Below are 18765 nucleotides of genomic sequence, written 5' to 3' on the forward strand. Positions count from 1 at the left end.
ACTTTAGAAAATAATAAACTCTTATTGAGCTTAAAAAAATCTTAGGTTTCAAAGAAGAAACCCGTAAATCAGTTTTTCTCTGCTTGGGCATTTTGCTCCCCAGGGGACAGCTGCCAATATTGGGAGTCTTCTTGGTTATCACAACTTGTTGAGAGGATGGTACTCCTGGCATCTACTGGGTAGAGGCCAAAGAAACTTTAAACATCCTGCAGTGTAGGGGACAGCATTCCTCAATGAAGAATTATCCCACCCAAAATGTCAGTAGTGTTGAGATTGAGAAGCCTTCCTGTGAACAAGGCCTTAACACTCTTTTTTTCTTACAGTAACTGCTGTTAATTCTATTTAAAATGGGTGTAAAGAAGAAGAGAGAAATGCATATTGCTGCATTGATTGTTCGTCATCAGGACCTTGAAATTTTGAGATGTAGGTGATTTCAAAGTTCATTTACTAAATACATTTTTTTCAACCAGTTTGGAAGTAGAGTGTTTTAATCCTTGCGACCCCATAGCACATAATTTTCAAATTCTATTTAATTTTTTCATGTTTCTTATATCCAGTTTTAGATGTAAAAATGGTTTTCTTGAATTTTGACTTCATACTAAGGTCTACTTGCTTTTTTGGTTTTAAAGATTTTTAGAATTCATAACATAGGGAAACTCATTTACATATTGTTAAATCATTGACTTTTCTTTGCATTTGTTATGTAGCTTTTGCTGATGGGGAAGGGAAAGATCTAGCTTCTTTGCTGTTACATTGTGTGCAACTCACAGATGGAGTGTCACAAATCCATTATATTAAACAGGTAAGGCCGAATTATTACTCATGAGTGTATCCTGAAGGTTATGCTATTATAGATTTTTAAAATTAACGACAGCTTTTGGCTTAAATTATTCAATGTCAACTTATTGAATAATATCAAATTATTCAATATCAACTAAAGAATAAGATTAAAAAATCTCTTCTGTTTTTTATATAGTATTTATTCATAGCAGTAATAGAAGCCATATTCAGACTTCTATTATAATTAGAGCTATATAGATAGGATAGGAATTTACTTACCTTTTTAGTAATATTAAAAAAAATTCTGTAGATTTGAATCCTCAAAATTTTTCAGAAGGCACATTTAAAAGTTAAAATATAAAGATAATCCTCATTAGTATTTCAATTACTATTTGAGTTTACCACTTGAGCTTACATAATATTTCTTTGGAAAGAAATTAAATAGATTACTGATACTACCATAATTTCAAGAATGCTGCAAATTTTCTCTACCTTAAGACTTTAATAGGTCTGTAAGTCTTAAAGAGGTAGGTCTGGAGTAGGAAAAGGGGTTTAGGAGCATATATTGAAAAGGTTAATAAATACTAAAAATAGATATTTTAAATCAGTACAATATGGAAAATATTCCACAGTACAATCAGTATAATTGAGATTTAAAAGAGTATTTGTAACCAACCATATTACTTTGTTATAGTTGATATTAGAAAAAATGACTTTGAATTTTTTTGGATTATAGATTGTGCCTCTACTGGAGAAGTTAGATAAAAATGGCCTGTGTGATCCTACTGTTCAAAGTTGTTTGGATATTTTAGCAGGCATTTATTCTTCTTTGAATCTGAAGAATCCCTTGAAGAAAGTATTGGCAAGGTAAGGAAAAAAAAGGAAGGGAAGTTGGGTATTATAAAAAGTAACCAGGGCTTGGGTTGTAGCTCAGTGGTAGAGCCCTTGCCTAGCATGTGTGAAGCCCTGGATTTGAGCCTCAGCACCACTTAAAAATAAATAAATAAAGGTAGTTGTGTCCAACTACAACTAAAAAGTATTTTTAAAAAAAGTAACCAAAGTTCCTTTCCTGTTCTAATAAAACAAATATATCACTAAAAATTTCATTCATACAATCTCTCTTTCTTCTCTCTCTCTTGTTCTATCTCAGTTTCTTTTTAGGTCACAGACCTTAACGAACAGACTGCCGCTTTGGTCTGGGTGATAGTTCGCTGACTCTTGGTTCAGTCCACTTCTTGCTACTTTTTTCTCTATTTGTCTCAGCTGTTTCAATGTGGATAATCCAGCAAGACAGAAAAATAGGCTTGATTTAAAAATGTCAAGCAGTATAGAAATACACAAAAAACTAGGCTTATATTTCACCATTTCTGTCCTATCTCTTTTTCCTTAGTGAAGGGTTAACATTTTGGTATCCATCTTTCTAGACTTTTTCTTTATATTTAGCACATGTGTGTTGTATTTTAGTTTTTATTTTTTATATAAGTGAGGTTATATTCTACATAATGCTCTAGAGTTTGTATTTTAACTAAACAGCATCTTAGAGATATTTCCATCTCAGTATAGTCCTTTTTATTTTTTAATAATGGGAATTGAGCCCAGGTGTGCTATATTGCTGAGCTATATCCTCATTTCCTCTCCCTGCCTTTTTTTTCAAATTTTGAGATAGGGTCTCACTTATTTGCCCAGGCTGCCATTGAACTGCTTTATTTAGTTTCCTGTGTTGCTGGGATTACATGTTGTGCTGCTGTGCCCAGCTAGGTTAGTTTTTTTTAACTGTGGTAAAAAGCATATAACTTAAAAATTACTTTCTTAACCATTTCTAAGTGTACATTTCAGTATTGTGAAGTGAATCCATGCTACTGCTCACCAAATCTCCAGAACCTTTTCATTTTGTAACACTGAAACTTTGTGCTCATTAAGTAACTCCCCGTTTCTTCCCCAGCTTCTGGCAACCACCATTCTACTGATTGTTCTTAGGAATTTGGTTACTTTATGTACTTCATGTAAATGGAACATTTGTATTTTTCTTTTTGTGACTGACTTATCTCACTAAACATAATATCCTGAACATTCATCCATGTTATAGCATATAATAGAATTTCCTTCCTTATGGATTAAATATATTTTTTATATGTATATGCCTCATTTTGTTCATTCATCCATTGATGGACGTTTGGTTGCTTCTACCTTTTGGTGACTGTTTAATGTATCTATGGACATAAATACTCAAATATCTCTTTGAAATCTTGCTTTTTGTTCTTTTTGATATATACTCAGAAGTGGGCTTGCTGGATCATATGGTAATTGTTTATAGTTTTTGAGGAGCTGTCCTCTTGTTTCCTATAATGCAACATTTTACATTCCCGCCAACAGTCTTTATTCTAAGAACTACAGATATATTCCATATTATGGATATATTAGAAATGTATTTCCTGATTTATTTAATCACTTTTCCATTGATGGATATTTGGTTCATTTTCAGCTTTCCTTATTTCAACAATTTTTCAATAGTATTTTTTTTTTTTTGGTGGGTGGGCACCAGGGGTTGAACCCAGGGATGCTTAACCACTGAGCCACATCACCAGCCTTTTTTGTATTTCATTTAGAAATGTGGTCTGAGTTGCTTAGGGCCTTGCTCAGTTGCTGAGGCTGGCTTTGAATTCATGATCCTCCTGCCTCAGCCTACCAAGTCTCTGGGATTACAGGCTTGTGCCACTGTCCTGGCTAATATTTTTAATCTTGTTCATAATCATGTATGTGAAATTGAATTTTTAAGACCAAAAGTTATTCATGTTGAAATTTTTATAGCTATTATTAAATTGTACTCCCAAAAAGTTATGCCAGTTTGTACTTCCATCAACAGTGAATGAGTGCCTGTTTCTTCATAGCTCTCTAGCACTGGTTAATATCATTCTTTAAATCTTTAAAATCTAAGGATGATAAATACTCTCTTGTATAATTTGCATTTCTCAGATGCTCATGTAGACGAACATTTTTTAATGTGTAAAGTTTGTCTTTTTAATCATTACATAACTTTTGTATATCTTCTCATAATTTTTTCATTTGTAAGAACTATGAGTAGATTATATGCCATGTATATTTCTTTTTCTTGTTTTAAGTTTTCTTCATGTTATCTTTTAATGAAAATTAAAGAAATATTTTGTTATAAGCATTATTAATACTTTTCTTTGTATAGATTCCGGAGCTTCATGCCTTACTTATATGTTTTCTCTAAGATGATGATGATGATGATGATGATGAATCATCCTAGGCAAGCACTCTCTACTGACCTGTATTCCCAGCCTTCTAATACAAGATTACTAGAGAATTAGTTACTTGTCTTATAATTATTATTATTTTTTTGTTTAGCTTTAAAATTCTTCTGGAATTAAGTCCTGAGTATAATGTGAGGTAGAGGTTCAACTTAGATTGCTTTTTCATATAAAAGTCACTAATCACCAAACTCTTGAATAGTCTTGTCTTTCCTCATGTATTAGGGATGCTACATTGTTGTGTTATATATGCTTACATAAACAAGAGTTTTATTGATTTTAGACTTGGACATGTTCATTGATGTACCACATCATAGTCTTATTTATTGTAGTTGTATAAGGTGGTTTAATTATGTAATTGTATGTTACCTCTCTACTGACTTTCTTTTTCAGAATATTCCAATTTTTGAATTATTTCTTCCAGAAAAGCTATTCAATCAATAAAAAAAGCCTATTGGTTTTGATTTAGATTTTTTAAAAAATATAGTTGTTGATAGACCTTTATTTTATTTATTTATATGTGGTGCTGAGAATTGAACTCAGTGCCTTACACATGCCAGGTGAGCGCACTACCGATAAGCCCCAGCCCCAACCCCTTGATTTAGATTGAGGTAAAATTGACATAAGTTTAATTTATCCATTCAGTAAAGTTTTATTGACTACCTACTATGTTTTAAAGAACATTCTAGGAATTGGAGATATAATGAATCAAATAATCTAGAATGGGGTTGTATTACAAGGGGAAGATAGACAATAGACAAAATAAACAATGTATAGGATATTAGATGGCATGGGAGCTAAGGGATGGGGGAAAGAACATCAAAGGTGGGGTAGTAATTTCAGTGTAAAATACAGTGGCCATTTCACATAACTTTGCTCTATGTGATAAGGTGATTTTTGATTATTGGGTATTTGAGAGAAGAATGTTCTGGGTGAAAGAAATAATAAGAGTAAAGACTGTTAGGGTGTCAGAGGCCAGGGTTGTCAGAAGGCCATGTAACTAGAGCTAAGTGAACAAGGAGGTGAGGTTGGAGAGCTAATAGTGGATGGTGCAGATTGTATAAGGTAATTGAAAACTGTGTTTGTATGCATGTGTTTTGAAGTTATTGAAGGCTTTTAGGCAGGTCAGCTCTGCATATGTGTGGGTTTTTCATTCATCCAACCATAGATCAAAATATTCAAAAAATTGCTGTGTGCTACACATGGATAGACATTTTCCTTGTTACCATTCCTAAATAATACAGAATACTAACTATTTACATAGCATATACATTATATTGGGTATTTAAGTAATCTAGAGATGATGTAAGTATATGGGAGGATGTACACAGATTGTATGTAAATACTATGCCATTTTATATAAGAGACTTGAGCATCCTCACATTTGGTATTTGTGTGGGATCTTGGAACCAAATCCCTGTGGATACTGAGGAAGGACTGTCACATGGCATTTTAGAATTATCACTCTGGCTTTTCTGTTGAGAATGGTATAGGAGATGTGAGAGAAGCAATATGGAGCCAGGGAAACCAGAAGAGAAATGATAGACCAGGGAATTCCAGTGATGGTGATATGAAGTTGTAATTTTCTGGCTATACTTTGAGGGTTTAGTTCAGTATTTCTACATTTGGATGATTATCCTCCTTCCCCACATATTGGCAGTATGAAGGTGTTAGATTTTTAATATTTGATTCTTTTTCTAGCTCACTAAATGGCCTACCTAAATTTTTTCTAACTGAGGCTGTACACAGTTTTACTTCTCATCTTCAAGAAGAATTGAATACTACTGATCTATACTCATATAGGAAAGTAATTGACAATATATCTTCCTGTATGGAGAATTTTAATTTGGGTAAGCCAGCACTTTTCTAATACTTTTTCTGGATAATAACCTGTCATGTCATTATTTTTAAATGATGTTAAGTTTAGTGAAATTCCTTACTAATATTAATTTCCCCCCCCATAGGTAAAGCAAGTATTAATAATCTTCTTAAAAATGGTAAGTGCTATTATTTTATTTTGTTCTTAGGGTATTTTGTTGCTTATGTATCATTTTGGAACTGGTGCTTTTAAGTTTTTTGGCAATAGGAAAAAATCACTAAAGTATATCATGCTCTTTTTAAAATCTTTGCTTCTCTATTATGATATTTTAGAAAACCGATTTAAAATATGTTCTTGTACTGAAGTTAAAGTTCCCAATTTTAAGTTATGTATTGTCATTATATTCTTTTTGTTTCAGTACTTCATTTCCTGCAGGAGAGTTTAATTGAAATCCTAGAAGAAAATAGGCAAGTGCTATGTATTTACATGCTTGTGGTGTGTATGCGTGCATGCTTATAGTTGTACATTTTCTCTGTACAAAGAAAATTTTCAAAAGTTCTCAGATTGTGTCCTTTTCCCTTAATGTTAGACCTGATTATTTAAATTTATTCTATAGAAATTTGATATTTAATTTTTTAAAAATTTTATTTATTTTGTTTGAGAGAGAGAGAGAGAGAGAGAGAGAGAGAGAGAGAGAATTTTTAATATTTATTTTTTAATTTTCGGCAGACACAACATCTTTGTTTGTATGTGGTGCTGAGGATCGAACCTGGGCCTCATGCATGACAGGCGAGCGCGCTACCACTTGAGCCACATCCCCAGCCCATTGATATTTAATTATTTGTCTTAGTTATTTTTATTATGATGCTTAAATATAGGCACCTTGGCAGATGTTGACTATATTCCAATTTAAATATTATCACTTTATGAACTATAGGAAAGCTATTTTAGGTTGAGATGAGTATTGCTGTACAATGCTGAATGCAGTTTTTGACTTAAGTCATTTGTACAAATTAAGGAGTTATTCTAGTTACAGAAACTGGATAAGTTTCCTTAATTATAAGGTTTTAATTTATTTTACCAAGTTTTTTCTTGTTATTGGAATAAAAATATGTTTGCTTTATATAATTTGCTTATTTAAGTGATTGAGACAGTAATTAAAAATTGTTTTAGGCAAGTTGAAAGACAGGTACATTGGTAGAAGCAGTTTTTGTCTCTGGGAGAGAGACAATATTTGGAGTCATAACCTAAAGAAAGAACTATTTGTAGTCCTTTAAAATAGGGGTAAATATTCCATCAAAACTCAGACACTGAAGGAAATACTGCAATAAAGCATATTTCAGTAAATAATATGGAAAATGATGATCATGGTTCATTATACAAATCTTAAAATGATAATACTCTAACAGCATATCCTGCATAATTTAAACAGTATTTTCAACTAAAAGTTAAAGACTTTTGATTTCTGCATATAAAAATAAGCCATTATTTGTAATTTAAAAAAATTTTTGGAAGGTCTCACATGTTGCTCAGGCTGGCCTTGATCTCCTAGGCTCAAGCCATCATGCTTCCTCAATCTTCCCAAATAGCTGGGACCCTAGGTGTGTGCCACTGTGCCTGGCTTCCTTTAGGTCTAAGCTTTTTTTCCCTTTTTGATACTGGGGATCAAACCCAGGGCCTTGTGCATTTGTTTATAATTTTTAACAACAGTTTTCCTTGCCTTTTTGAGAAAAACCCTCTGAATCTGTTCTGAAACAAGGCTGTCTTTCTTTTGATATCAAGGTACGCCAGAACTTGCTGTCCCCTTAGTAATGGCCAGTGTCTTAACCTCTGATACCAATAGGTTCTTTGTGATTTTCCTTTTATCTTTATTAGTGAGAAACAGTAAATCTGAAATGTGCAAAGAAGGTCAGTGTTTGCTTTTAAAGACACAATGACCTTTTAGTCACTGAAGGTTTTTCCTATTTTTGGCAGAAAATTGTTCTAGTTTGTTATTGTATTTCACTTTTTTCCCCTGACTTATTTCCTGGTTCACTTTCTAAGTATCAAGGAAAAAGTAAAAATATTAGCAAAAAAGTTACGATTTCTTTATGTTAACAGTATGAAAATTATGCTTACTTTGAAATTATTGACTCAAGAGCAATTAAATAATTTAAAAATAAGGATTACTTTAGGAACTTTAATTCATGTTAGAATTTATGTAAAATTTTATTTTTATTTCTGAAAACATAACTTTAATTGGAAACATTAACATTAACAACTGAAAATTGCAGTAGTCATTGCATAACACTGTCGTAGTCTTTGTTAGTGTGCTTTTGGGACAATCTCTTCCATCCTTAGGGTCTTGTGATAGCATAGGGGCTTTGGGAGCTTTGATGGCATGCTTGCGAACAGCTAGAGCTCATGGACATCTGCAGTCTGCTACTGATGCCTGGAAGAACCTCGTGTCTAGTGCAAGAGTGAAGCAAGTTTTAGTTCATCAGCACTGCCAAGTAAGGAAACAAAATACCTGGGGATTTGTACAGGACCCTGATTCTTTCAGTCCCAATATAGAGGCTCCTACATTGAGCATAGCACTGTTTTAGGGAGTCTATAATGAGGATGAACAGAAAGTGAAAAGTGTCATCCTTGTACTCGGCTATCTAGTTGAGAGACAAGAAAGCCTTGTGAAATCTGAGAAAATAACATAGATTCAAATATGCCTTATGCATGAGGACTTATCTAGGAGGCTCAGAAGAGACTAATCAGAGGTGGCTGATAAGAAAAGTAAAATATTGGAGCAGAACGACAGATAGACAAGACCTGGAGGAGAATTAAGGATGTTGTCTGGCAGAAAGAGACTGTTTTGTCTATTTTATAGACAGCTCCAATGCCAGGCTGATGACTTCATTACTTCCCAATCACCAGTTAAATGAAGTCTTTCAGCCACAGCCACTCTGTCTTCAGCAAGAAAGTGGCATTAATGGAAACAGAGATGAGTTTCCAGAGTGAGAGCAAAAACAAACCAGGAGACTAGTTAGAAGTGCATGACAGTAGTGTGAGTGTGAGGTAAGGTGGTCCTAGGGTAAAGTGGTCACTGAGACAGAAAGTATGAAGCTGAGCATTGCCATGGAATAAAACTGGAGATTGTTGATTTTTATGTATCTCCAATTCATACAATAAGATAAATTAATAGAAAAGAGCTACAGGATTTTTGCAAGTTACATATGGTTAAATTTAGTTTTATTTTTGTTGATGGCCTGTGCAAATAATTAGACATTTCAAGTGGTTTAGGCTTTCCTTATCTCAATGAAAAATTAACATTTCATTACTTGGTATTTTAGGTACGGATAGATACATTAGGCTTGCTTTGTGAAAGTAATCAGAGCACAGAAATTGTTTCCACAGAAGAAACAGAGTGGATTCAATTCTTTATCACATACAATCTTAACAGCCAGTCTCCAGGAGTGCAGCAGCAGATTTGTTCTCTTCTTAAAAAGGTAGAATTGAGCATTAGAAAGTGGTGAACTTTGCTCTGGATATTGTTTTGAGGAAGAGCCCAGATTTGGGAGAGTGTGGGAATGATAAAGGGATTGGGGTACCTCTTCTTGGTCCTTCTGTGACTTGCTCTGTGATATTATAAAGCTTACATGTGGTATTAAAATCTAGAGTAAAAAGACCGTTCATTTTGGGGTAGCAAAACTGAAGGTTTTTTTTTAAGCCTTTTATTTACTTTTATGTGGTGCTGAGGATTAAACTAAATGCCTCACACATCTAGGCAAGTGCTATACCACTGAGCTACAACCCCAACCCCTTGTCCTCTTTTTTTGATAGAAAAAAATCTTGTGTTTGGGCTCTTGGAATGTAAGGTAGTTTTAAAAAAACTTTGGTAAATGGAGGAGCGAAGCATTTGCATTTTTATAGTTCTCTAAGCATCTCACAAAATGGGCATTTTTGAATAATTGAATTTGAATTCATCACACAACACATCCATGGGGTGAAGAATTGGTATAGAAATGAGTATATAGTCTTTAGATTCATGTTGACTTAAAGGAAAATGTAAGAACTGTGGTTTAATGGCTGTATTCTAGTTGCACTAATACTGACTTTGGTTTTAAAATGTACATGTTAATTTTTTGTCAAAAAGAAATACTGTAGATTTTGAGAGTTTAAAAACCAGTACTCTGTTTGCCTTAGATGTTCCCTTCCAGGGCTGACAGTTTAGTTTAATGTGAAGTTCAAAGATGCTTTTTATTTTTATTTTTTGTCTCCAAAGTTGTTTTGTAGGATACAGGAAAGTTCCCAAGTACTTTACAAATTGCAGCAAAGTAAATCCAAACATGAACCAGAGAATGAGTTAGCCAAAGAAGAGCCTTCTGTTTCCTTACAATTGTATAAGGTAGGTGATATCTTTCCAGATCTAGAGTTTTAAGAAACCTAAAATAATTTTACATAAACATTAGAGGGAAACAAATGGAATTCTCTTGGTGAATTGTGTTCCTGTGCTTTTTCCTTCAAGCTGGGTGTTACATATTTCTTCTGGTGCTTTGGTACTCCAGGAAAGGTAGCACATGACTCAGGGACCAGGCTGCACATGAGGACTGCTAGAGGATGACATTAATGGGCTCACCTCAGTAAGGCTCACCTTACAGCTTATGTGGGCCAGGTGAAATTAGTACTTTAACAAGCAGGTAATTGCTGGCTCTGGACTTCTCCAGGCCTCCCCAGGGTAGGAGGCTACTGTGGCTGAGCCTTCTTCCTCTTGAGGCTGACATGACATTCAGTAGCTTGACATTACTGACCCCTTTCCCATAGTTCAGCAGTGGAAGGAGGTAGTGTCTATTTGTTCAAGTGAGCTTGGAGAGTAGAGCTACTTCAGGGCATAGCATTAATGGGAAGGATGGAGTCCCAAGTACAACAGCTCTGGTCTGGACCAGGGCTCAATTTAACAATCTTCAATTTATTTTCAGCAGAATATTCTGTTCTACTGAAAATCTAGCCTTTCAGAAGCAGACCTTTATTTTCTCCTAAGGTTAAAATCAAAGACAGAGATAATAAGAAAAAACAATGGTGGTGGGAGAGAAGGTAGACCTCATCTGTTTCCATTTTAGTTTGTTTAGAGGAACAGGTGTAATAAATTAATGATACATTTGAACTATGGCATACCCTCTACCTACTCTAAGGATTAGTATGGATGGTCTTGGTTTTTAATTTTACATTTAAAAGATAAAATCCCATTCAATGAAGGCTTTTCTCATATAAAGGCTGAAATCAGCTTCATCATCTTACAATCCCAACAGTAAAGATTAGAAAATCATAGCCTGAACATTAAGGATGTAAGATGAGTCCCACTTCTGCTGTTACTAGCTGAGTGCCTTGAGTCTCTTCCACTGTAATTGGGATTAGTAACTCCTCTGAAAAGGTTGGCTTTGAGGACTAAGTGAGAAAGCCCTTTATAAACTATAAATCACTCTAAAAAGCCTCAGTGGGAGTCATTAAAAATTACTTAGAGTATATGTGGAGCCCTACCGTGTGTGTGACAGTTTTTGGTTAGCTTCTCAGAACTGCTAGATTTAAAGAAAACACATCTCTTTTGCTTCTTTCCACAAGGGTTAAAATGACATTTGTGAAATCTCAAGTATGTAAAACATACAACTTGTTTTTTGGATTGAGGTTCTGAAATTTAATGTATTCATGGTTTTTTGGTTTGAGCTTAAGGATATGTATTTTCTGAACATTGGTTCTTAGAGACTTAATCTGAGTCAATCTTGTGGTTATGATCTTTTCTCCTGACTGGTAGTCTCCTGTTGCTTCTAGAGGCTGTGGCAATGGCACTATGTTGTCATCATCCTCATAAAAATGGCTGTTGTACACAAAGTGCTGGGGAGGACAGGAAGCTATTAGTTGAAAAAATGCCTTCTAGGCTAATGGAGATGATTTTATACCTTAATAATTAGTATTAATAACAAAATTTTAAATATATTTTCAATGTTGATGGACCTTTATATTTATTTATTTATGTGCAGTGCTGAGAATTGAACCTAGTGCCTCACACGTGCCAGGCAAGCACTTTACCACTGAGCTACAACTCCAGCCCTAGAGTACTTTTATTTTTATAAAATGCTTTATATCCATTTTCTCATTTCATCTTTAATAAAAAGACTGTGGGGTAAGCATTATCCCCATTTAAGAAGTGAGAAAACTGAAACTCAGTGAAGTTCAGTAACCTGCCCAACATCCCTCAACCAGTGAGTGAGTAGAGCTAGGGCCCAAACCAGATCTGCTTTTTTTAAAAAAATATATTTATTCTTAAGTTTTAGGTGGAAACAATATCATTATTTAACACTTATGTGGTGCTGAGGATTGAACCCAATGCCTCGTGCATGCTGGGCAAGCACTCTACCACTGAGCCACAACCCCAGCCCCTCGGATCTGCTTTTGACTGAAACATCTCAGTATTTTTTTCCATGAGAATAGCTTAAGTGAATGTATGGCGGTGAAAAAAGAGGGAGAACTTGGGGAATGGTGAATTCTCTGGTGTAAATGACTTAAGATTTGGAGGAATGGAGGAGTTGAGTAATGGGGAAAGAGTTTATAAAATCAAGTTGAGTGTAGAGAGTTTTCCATGGAAGGCCAAGGTGTTTGGAAGCCTCACTTGGAAGCATTAAAAGAGACTAGGGCATATATTGAGCTCCACCTGAAATGTAGGATGCTGTGCTCAGGACTAGGGATCCTAGTGTATATATGTGGTCTCTGTCTTCATTATGGTTACAGTATGATTGAGGGAAAGAACTGTATCTAAGAATGTAAATGACAATACATTTAGGGTAAGATAACTCTTAAAAGACAAGTTTGCGGTTCTTTAATGTGAAGGCTGTATTACTTAAAGTTAATTTAACTAGGATATTTTTTGGTAAACACCCTACTCCTTTGAAGCCCAGAATCATTAATAGGCGAGTAAACAGGGCTCGTGAGGGCTTAAAGGATAAATTCTTGAGGCTGTATGCCCACCAGAAAAATGCAGGGATTTTTTCATTCTTGACTCTTGTCTTGAGCCATTTGGAACCAGGGCTGCCTGTGTGCTGATTAGGGTGCCATAGTAACAGGATGCTTGAGACTCATAGTCATTCTTTATAATTTTTCTCTTTATCTTATGTAGAAACTATTATCATTATTATTTTAATTAGAGAAAAAGAGTTTATCCTGGACTAAGTATATTCCACTTTGCTTTTTCAAAATTGCATTTTATTATAAGCTTTCATTTTTAATCATTTATATAAACAGAATAGTAGAGCAGGAGTCTCAAAGGGCCAGGCAGAAGAAGACAATGGAATAGTTGGATCTTTGAATGAATTATATTATAGCCAAACTTATCAAGTAGTCTATATTGGGTATTTCTTTGTTTATTTTAAAACATTAAAAAGTATTCATACCTTCGACACCTGAATGCCTCTGGTTAGGAAAATCAATATTCATACAGCTCTGTCACAAATCAGACAATAGATCTTGCTTTCACCAAAAAATATGTTTTTACTTGTCTGAGCTATAATAGGAATTGTATTTCTTGTTGACTCTGCTAAGATAGGTTCATTAAATCATATTATAGCTGATGATCATAGGTATTGTCTCAGTCTGTTTTGTTTTGCTATAACATACTACTTGTGGCTGGATACTTGAGAAAGAAAAGAGTTTGGTAGCTAGAAGGTTCAAACATCACAGTAATGACATCCGGCAAGGACTCTTTGGCTGTGTCACAATATGGCAGAAAGCTTGCACAGAGTAGAAGCAACACGTGTGTGAAAGAGTGAAAGCAAGAGAGCAAGCCAGGAAAGTTGAATTTGTATATAACAAACTCATTCTCATAGAAACTAATTTAGTCCTATAAGACTTGACATTCTTGGGAGAGAGCTTTAATCCATTCAGTAGGGTGGAGCCCTGAGTAGGCCTTGCCTCTTGAGGGTACTGCCATCTCAACATCACCACATTGGGGGCTTTGCTTGAAGCACATGAACCTTTGGGTGACAAGCTGTATCCAAATCATAGTCTATGCCAAGCTGAATTATTTAGAGACGTGAACAACCAGTATTAGTTTTAGAAATATTTTAATTAAAAATGAAAGAAACACCCATTCTTGAAGGTGATACTTTAAAGATAACCTATTGTGAGTGAACTCAGTTATGCTTACTGTAAATTTTTTTTTTAGAATTTCATGTCATCCATTTGCAACAGTCTTTTTGAAGCATTATTTCCTGGATCATCCTACTCAAGTAGATTTTCAGCTTTATCCATTTTAGGTTCAATAGCTGAAGTTTTTCCTGTCTCAGAAGGTAAGTTTTCAGTTATGTTTGGGAAAGGTTTTCTTTTAAGACCCATACTTTTCAACATTTTTTTCTTAAAGTTTCAGTTTATTGTCTTGTCTTTAGATTCCTTTGTACTATATTGTTCTTACATGTATAAGATCAAATTTGCCAGTAAAGGACAGAAGGGAAAGAAACTATGTCTCCTTTCCATTGATCATTATTTGCCAACTCCACACTACAATTTTTTGTGCTTATTATGAGAAGAGGGAAGTGTTTTACCTCCCTCATTTTTTTTAAGAAAGGGCCCCAATCTGTTCCTCCCACCCTCCCACCTCAGTATTGGTAATTGAACCTGTGGCCTCACATTGTTCTTTCTGTTTTAAAAATTAGAATAATAATCTTCCTTTTGTATTCAATATTCCTTAGTGAGTCTTTGTGGTTAAAATGTGGTTTCCCCTATATGCTATCTGTTTCATATGCCTCAATCTGGTTTTGGAAAGACATTATGAGGATGTCATTGCCAGGCATTCTGGTTTAGTGATATTCTGTTTTCCTTCTGTGGGGTACTCAAAAGGATAAGCACTTAGCTTCCCTCTTTGAATCATTTTATTTCCTTTTTGACAAGAAATGATTCTTTGTCCCTGTACATGAGTGTAATGTATAATTTAATATGGGTTTCTTTTCTTTTTTATTATTATTTTTTTTTTGGTACCGGAAATTGAACCCATGGGTGCTTGACCACTGAGCCACATCCCCACCTACCTTTTATATTTTATTTAGAGGCAGGGTCTTCCTCAGTTTTTTAGGGCTTTGCTAAGTTGCTGAGGCTGGCTATGAACTTGTAATCCTCCTGCCTCAGGGTTCCAAGTTGCTAGGATTATAGGCATGTGCCACACGCCCGGCTTAATGTGGATTTCTTGTTTTCTCTGAGCTTTCCTTGACTCTGGTCAAGTAGGAAAATACCCTTCTCAGCTGCTCTTTAGCAGCAAATGGCCAGAAGACTGGAGAATGTCACATTGTATCTGTTTTTTTTTTCTCTTTTTCTAAAAAATTATTAGGTAAAGTATTTTTTTTAAATGGGAATGTGAGTTATTTGCTGTTAATACATGTTTGCTTCATTTGAAGGTCATAAATTTTCAGTTTTTATTTAAAAAATCATCCCAGCAGCAAAGTTTTAGTAGTAGTTTAATGAATAGCCATGTACCTTCTACCCTAAATTTATTTGTTTTTAATATTTTATCATATTTACTTTATCTGTTATCTCTTATTACTTTTATAACCATCACATAATTATCAAATTCAGGAAATTTAATGTTGATAAGTGCTATTATCTAATATGTACTCCATGTTCAAGTTTTGCCAGTTGTCTCAACAAATGGTCTATTATAGGAAAAACAATTTTCCCATGATCTGGGAAGCAGCCCTAGCTCACACATTGCGTTTTAGTCTTAAGCTTCTCTTTACCTTCCTCTGATCTGTAAAGTTTCTTATCTAATGCCATTGACATATTGGAAGATCATGTCTTAGGTGAGTGTTGTCTCATTGTTTCCTGATGTTTTGATTCAAGTTATGCATTTTGGGCAGGAATATTAAGTTGATACAATGTTCTCAGGGCATCCTAGCAGGAGATAATGTGAAATTGGCTCATCTCATTATTCACAGGGATAAACACCTCACTTAGGTAGGGATGATAGGCTTAGAAAAGATCCCCCAAAGCATCTATGTCAAATCCTTAAAACCCGTGAATGTGAACCTTACATGGAAAAGGGGCTTTTGCACAGATGTGATTAAGTTAAGGATATTGTGATAATTTATTATCTGGGTGGGCTGCACATGCCATCAAAAGTTTTCTCTTAAGAAAGATTTAGAGAAAGATATGGCACACTGAAGAGCAGACAGGGTGACAGTGGAGGTGGAGGTTATGGTGAGGTAGCTACCAACCATAGAATGCAGGCAGCTACCACAAGCTAGAGGAGGCTCCTTTAGAACCTGTGGATTGAGCGCAGCCCTGTTGACTCTTTGGCTTTGGACTTCTGGCTCCTATGAGAATGGATTTCTGTTGTTTTTAAACTACTAAGTTTGTTACAATATCCACAGAAAGTGAATACCAGAGTAACCATTAGTTCAGGAATTTCAGCGGTGCTACAACTGAATTTCAGGTTTATCTGAGAGTGATCAATTACTTTACACATTCAACAAAATATTTTTTTGCATGTTTCATGTATTTATACTAAATCTAAGTGTATGGGGAAAATACTAGACTGTATTAGATATGTATTTTTCTGTCAGGAGAAAGATTTAATATATTTAAGTATACTTTGAAAATGAACAACTTAAGTCATCTTCCTAATGGAAGATGGAAAGTTTCTTATATGGAAACTTTATTTTATATCTATATGTATCTTATTTTTTAAAAAAATATTTTTTTTAGTTGTAGATGGACACAATACCTTTATTTATTTTTATGTGGTGCTGAGGATTGAATCCAGTGCCTTGCAAGTGCAAGGCAAGCACTCTACCACTGATCTACAACCCCAGCCCTATATGTATCTTATTATATAATATATATATATATATATATATATATATATATATATATAAAACTAGGCTGTTTCTGATGTCATAAGTACTTATATTAATTAAACAACGTGGGGATAATGAAAATGTAGCAAGCCATACTATATCCATAACTTTTAAAGAAGGCTGAAGAGCCATGCCTTTGAAATATAGGATGCAAAATGCAAATTCATCATTCATCTTCATCATAAGAGCTTTAATGTGGGGATTTTACATTATTTTATAGAAGAACTATGATTTGGTAATAGTCAAAATGATTTCTGCCTTTCCTCAATTGTATTCTAGACCATGAAGAATAGTCCGCATGCATTAAGTAGAATTAAATGTCACAGTATTCAAGGTGAGAAATTGAATTCTACAATTAGATTAAGAGGATTTGTTCTGGAAGTATTAATTTACTGCTTATTATATGTCAAACAGCTAAGGATAATGGAGTGTATGAAAGCAAGTGTTTCCTTTTTTGGAGTTTGTATGTTAGTGAAGTGAGACAGACAGTAGTTAACAATATGTAGAAATTCAGATGGTGATGAGTTCTATGAAAAAAAATTTTAGGAAGACAAGTGGGAGATAGAGGGTGCCAGGGACAGTGGGGAATGCTAGCACTTTCATACAGTAGTGTAAGAGAAAACTTCAGATTTGAATGTCTCTTACCCAGTTGGTCAAAGAAAAAAAAAAATCATGAAGCAAGTTAGAAAATACCTTGAAATCAATGAAAGCAAAAACATGACATACCCAAACTTATGGAATATAGCAAAAGCCATGCTCATAAGGAAATATGTACCTGTAAATTCCTACATTAAAAAGTAAGAAAGGTCTCAAGTCAGTAACCTAACTAATGCCTCAAAAAAAGTTGCAAATAACTAAAATCAGCAATGAAAGTAGAGACATTTCGGACTGGGGATATAGCTCAGTTAGTAGAGTGCTTGCCTTGTATACACAAAGCCCTGTGCTCAATCCCCAGCACCACAAAAAAAAAAAAAGAAAAAAGAAAAAGAAAGTAGGATCATTTCTACACTTACAGCAATTAAAGGATAATAAGTCAATACAATGAACAATCTCCTGGAATGAGTAGGTCACTAGAAACATAAAAAATTCTGACTTAGGAAGAAATAGTAATTTGAACAAACCTATGACAAGAGATTGAAATAGTTAATCAGAAGCCTACCAACCCATGACTAGAATAACACCACATCATGTACAACCACAAGAATGGGAAGATATACTCCATGTATGTATGATATGTCAAAATACACGCTACTGTCATGTGTAACTAAAAAGAACAACAACAAGAAGAAGAAGCCTGCCAGCAAAGAAAAGTCCAAGCCAAGAGGCTTCCCTGGTGAATTCTACCAAACATTTATAACACCAGTCCCAACTAACCTCTCACAAAATTAGAGAGTGATCACCTCCTAACTCATTCTGTGAGGCTCTCCTTACCCTGATACCAAAGCTGAACAAAGATACTGAAAGAAAACTGCAGACCAATATCCCTGTGAATACAGAAGGAAAATTCTCAGCAAAACACTACTAAACACAACAGTGTGTTAAAAATATTGTATACTATGACCAAGTGGAATTTATCCCAGGAATATTGGGGGTGAATATAAAAATAATAAGATGTAAGAATATGCCCTATTAAAATAAACCTCAAATAAAGATAAACATAAAAATAACATTATTCTGTATCATTTCATTCTAAAATACAGTAGGACTTTGGATTCTAGGTCAAGTTTTTAAAAAATTAAAAAATGTTTTATTGCTGCATATTATTTATACAGAATGAAGGATTTCATTGTGGCATACTAGATCAAGAAGTTTTATGAAGATTTTTCAAAAGATATGTTCCTAAATTTATTTGGTTTTATTTATTTTTTAAAAATTACTTAGAAATCTTTTATAGGATACCTTTTGAAAAACAATGAAATTGTTTTAAATTTCCTTATAAAGCTTATTTCCTATTTGGAAAACCAATTTTTTTAATTTTGTCATATGAAGAAATGAATTAATGGAAAAGTGTTTTTATGCTAGTGTGGCAAAG

The 18765-nt window shown here is 34.2% G+C and overlaps 1 protein-coding gene across 1 annotated transcript in view; it reads left to right on the plus strand.

Annotated features, from left to right (window-relative positions):
* Positions 1 to 346: 346 nt before the first annotated feature.
* The window catches only part of LOC110597351 (tRNA (32-2'-O)-methyltransferase regulator THADA-like), a gene marked incomplete at its 3' end in the record, with an annotated part of 48313 nt that continues 29894 nt past the window's right edge, over positions 347 to 18765 (plus strand). Inside the window, 10 exon segments of the mRNA XM_078037295.1 lie at positions 347 to 423; positions 708 to 802; positions 1517 to 1647; positions 5754 to 5902; positions 6017 to 6049; positions 6290 to 6366; positions 8148 to 8363; positions 9195 to 9350; positions 10127 to 10249; positions 14054 to 14177. Of these exon segments, the coding sequence (XP_077893421.1) occupies positions 348 to 423; positions 708 to 802; positions 1517 to 1647; positions 5754 to 5902; positions 6017 to 6049; positions 6290 to 6366; positions 8148 to 8363; positions 9195 to 9350; positions 10127 to 10249; positions 14054 to 14177 (1180 nt within the window).

The sequence above is a fragment of the Ictidomys tridecemlineatus genome, unplaced genomic scaffold, assembly GCF_052094955.1.
Source record: "Ictidomys tridecemlineatus isolate mIctTri1 unplaced genomic scaffold, mIctTri1.hap1 Scaffold_721, whole genome shotgun sequence".
Classification (NCBI taxonomy): Eukaryota; Metazoa; Chordata; class Mammalia; order Rodentia; family Sciuridae; genus Ictidomys; species Ictidomys tridecemlineatus.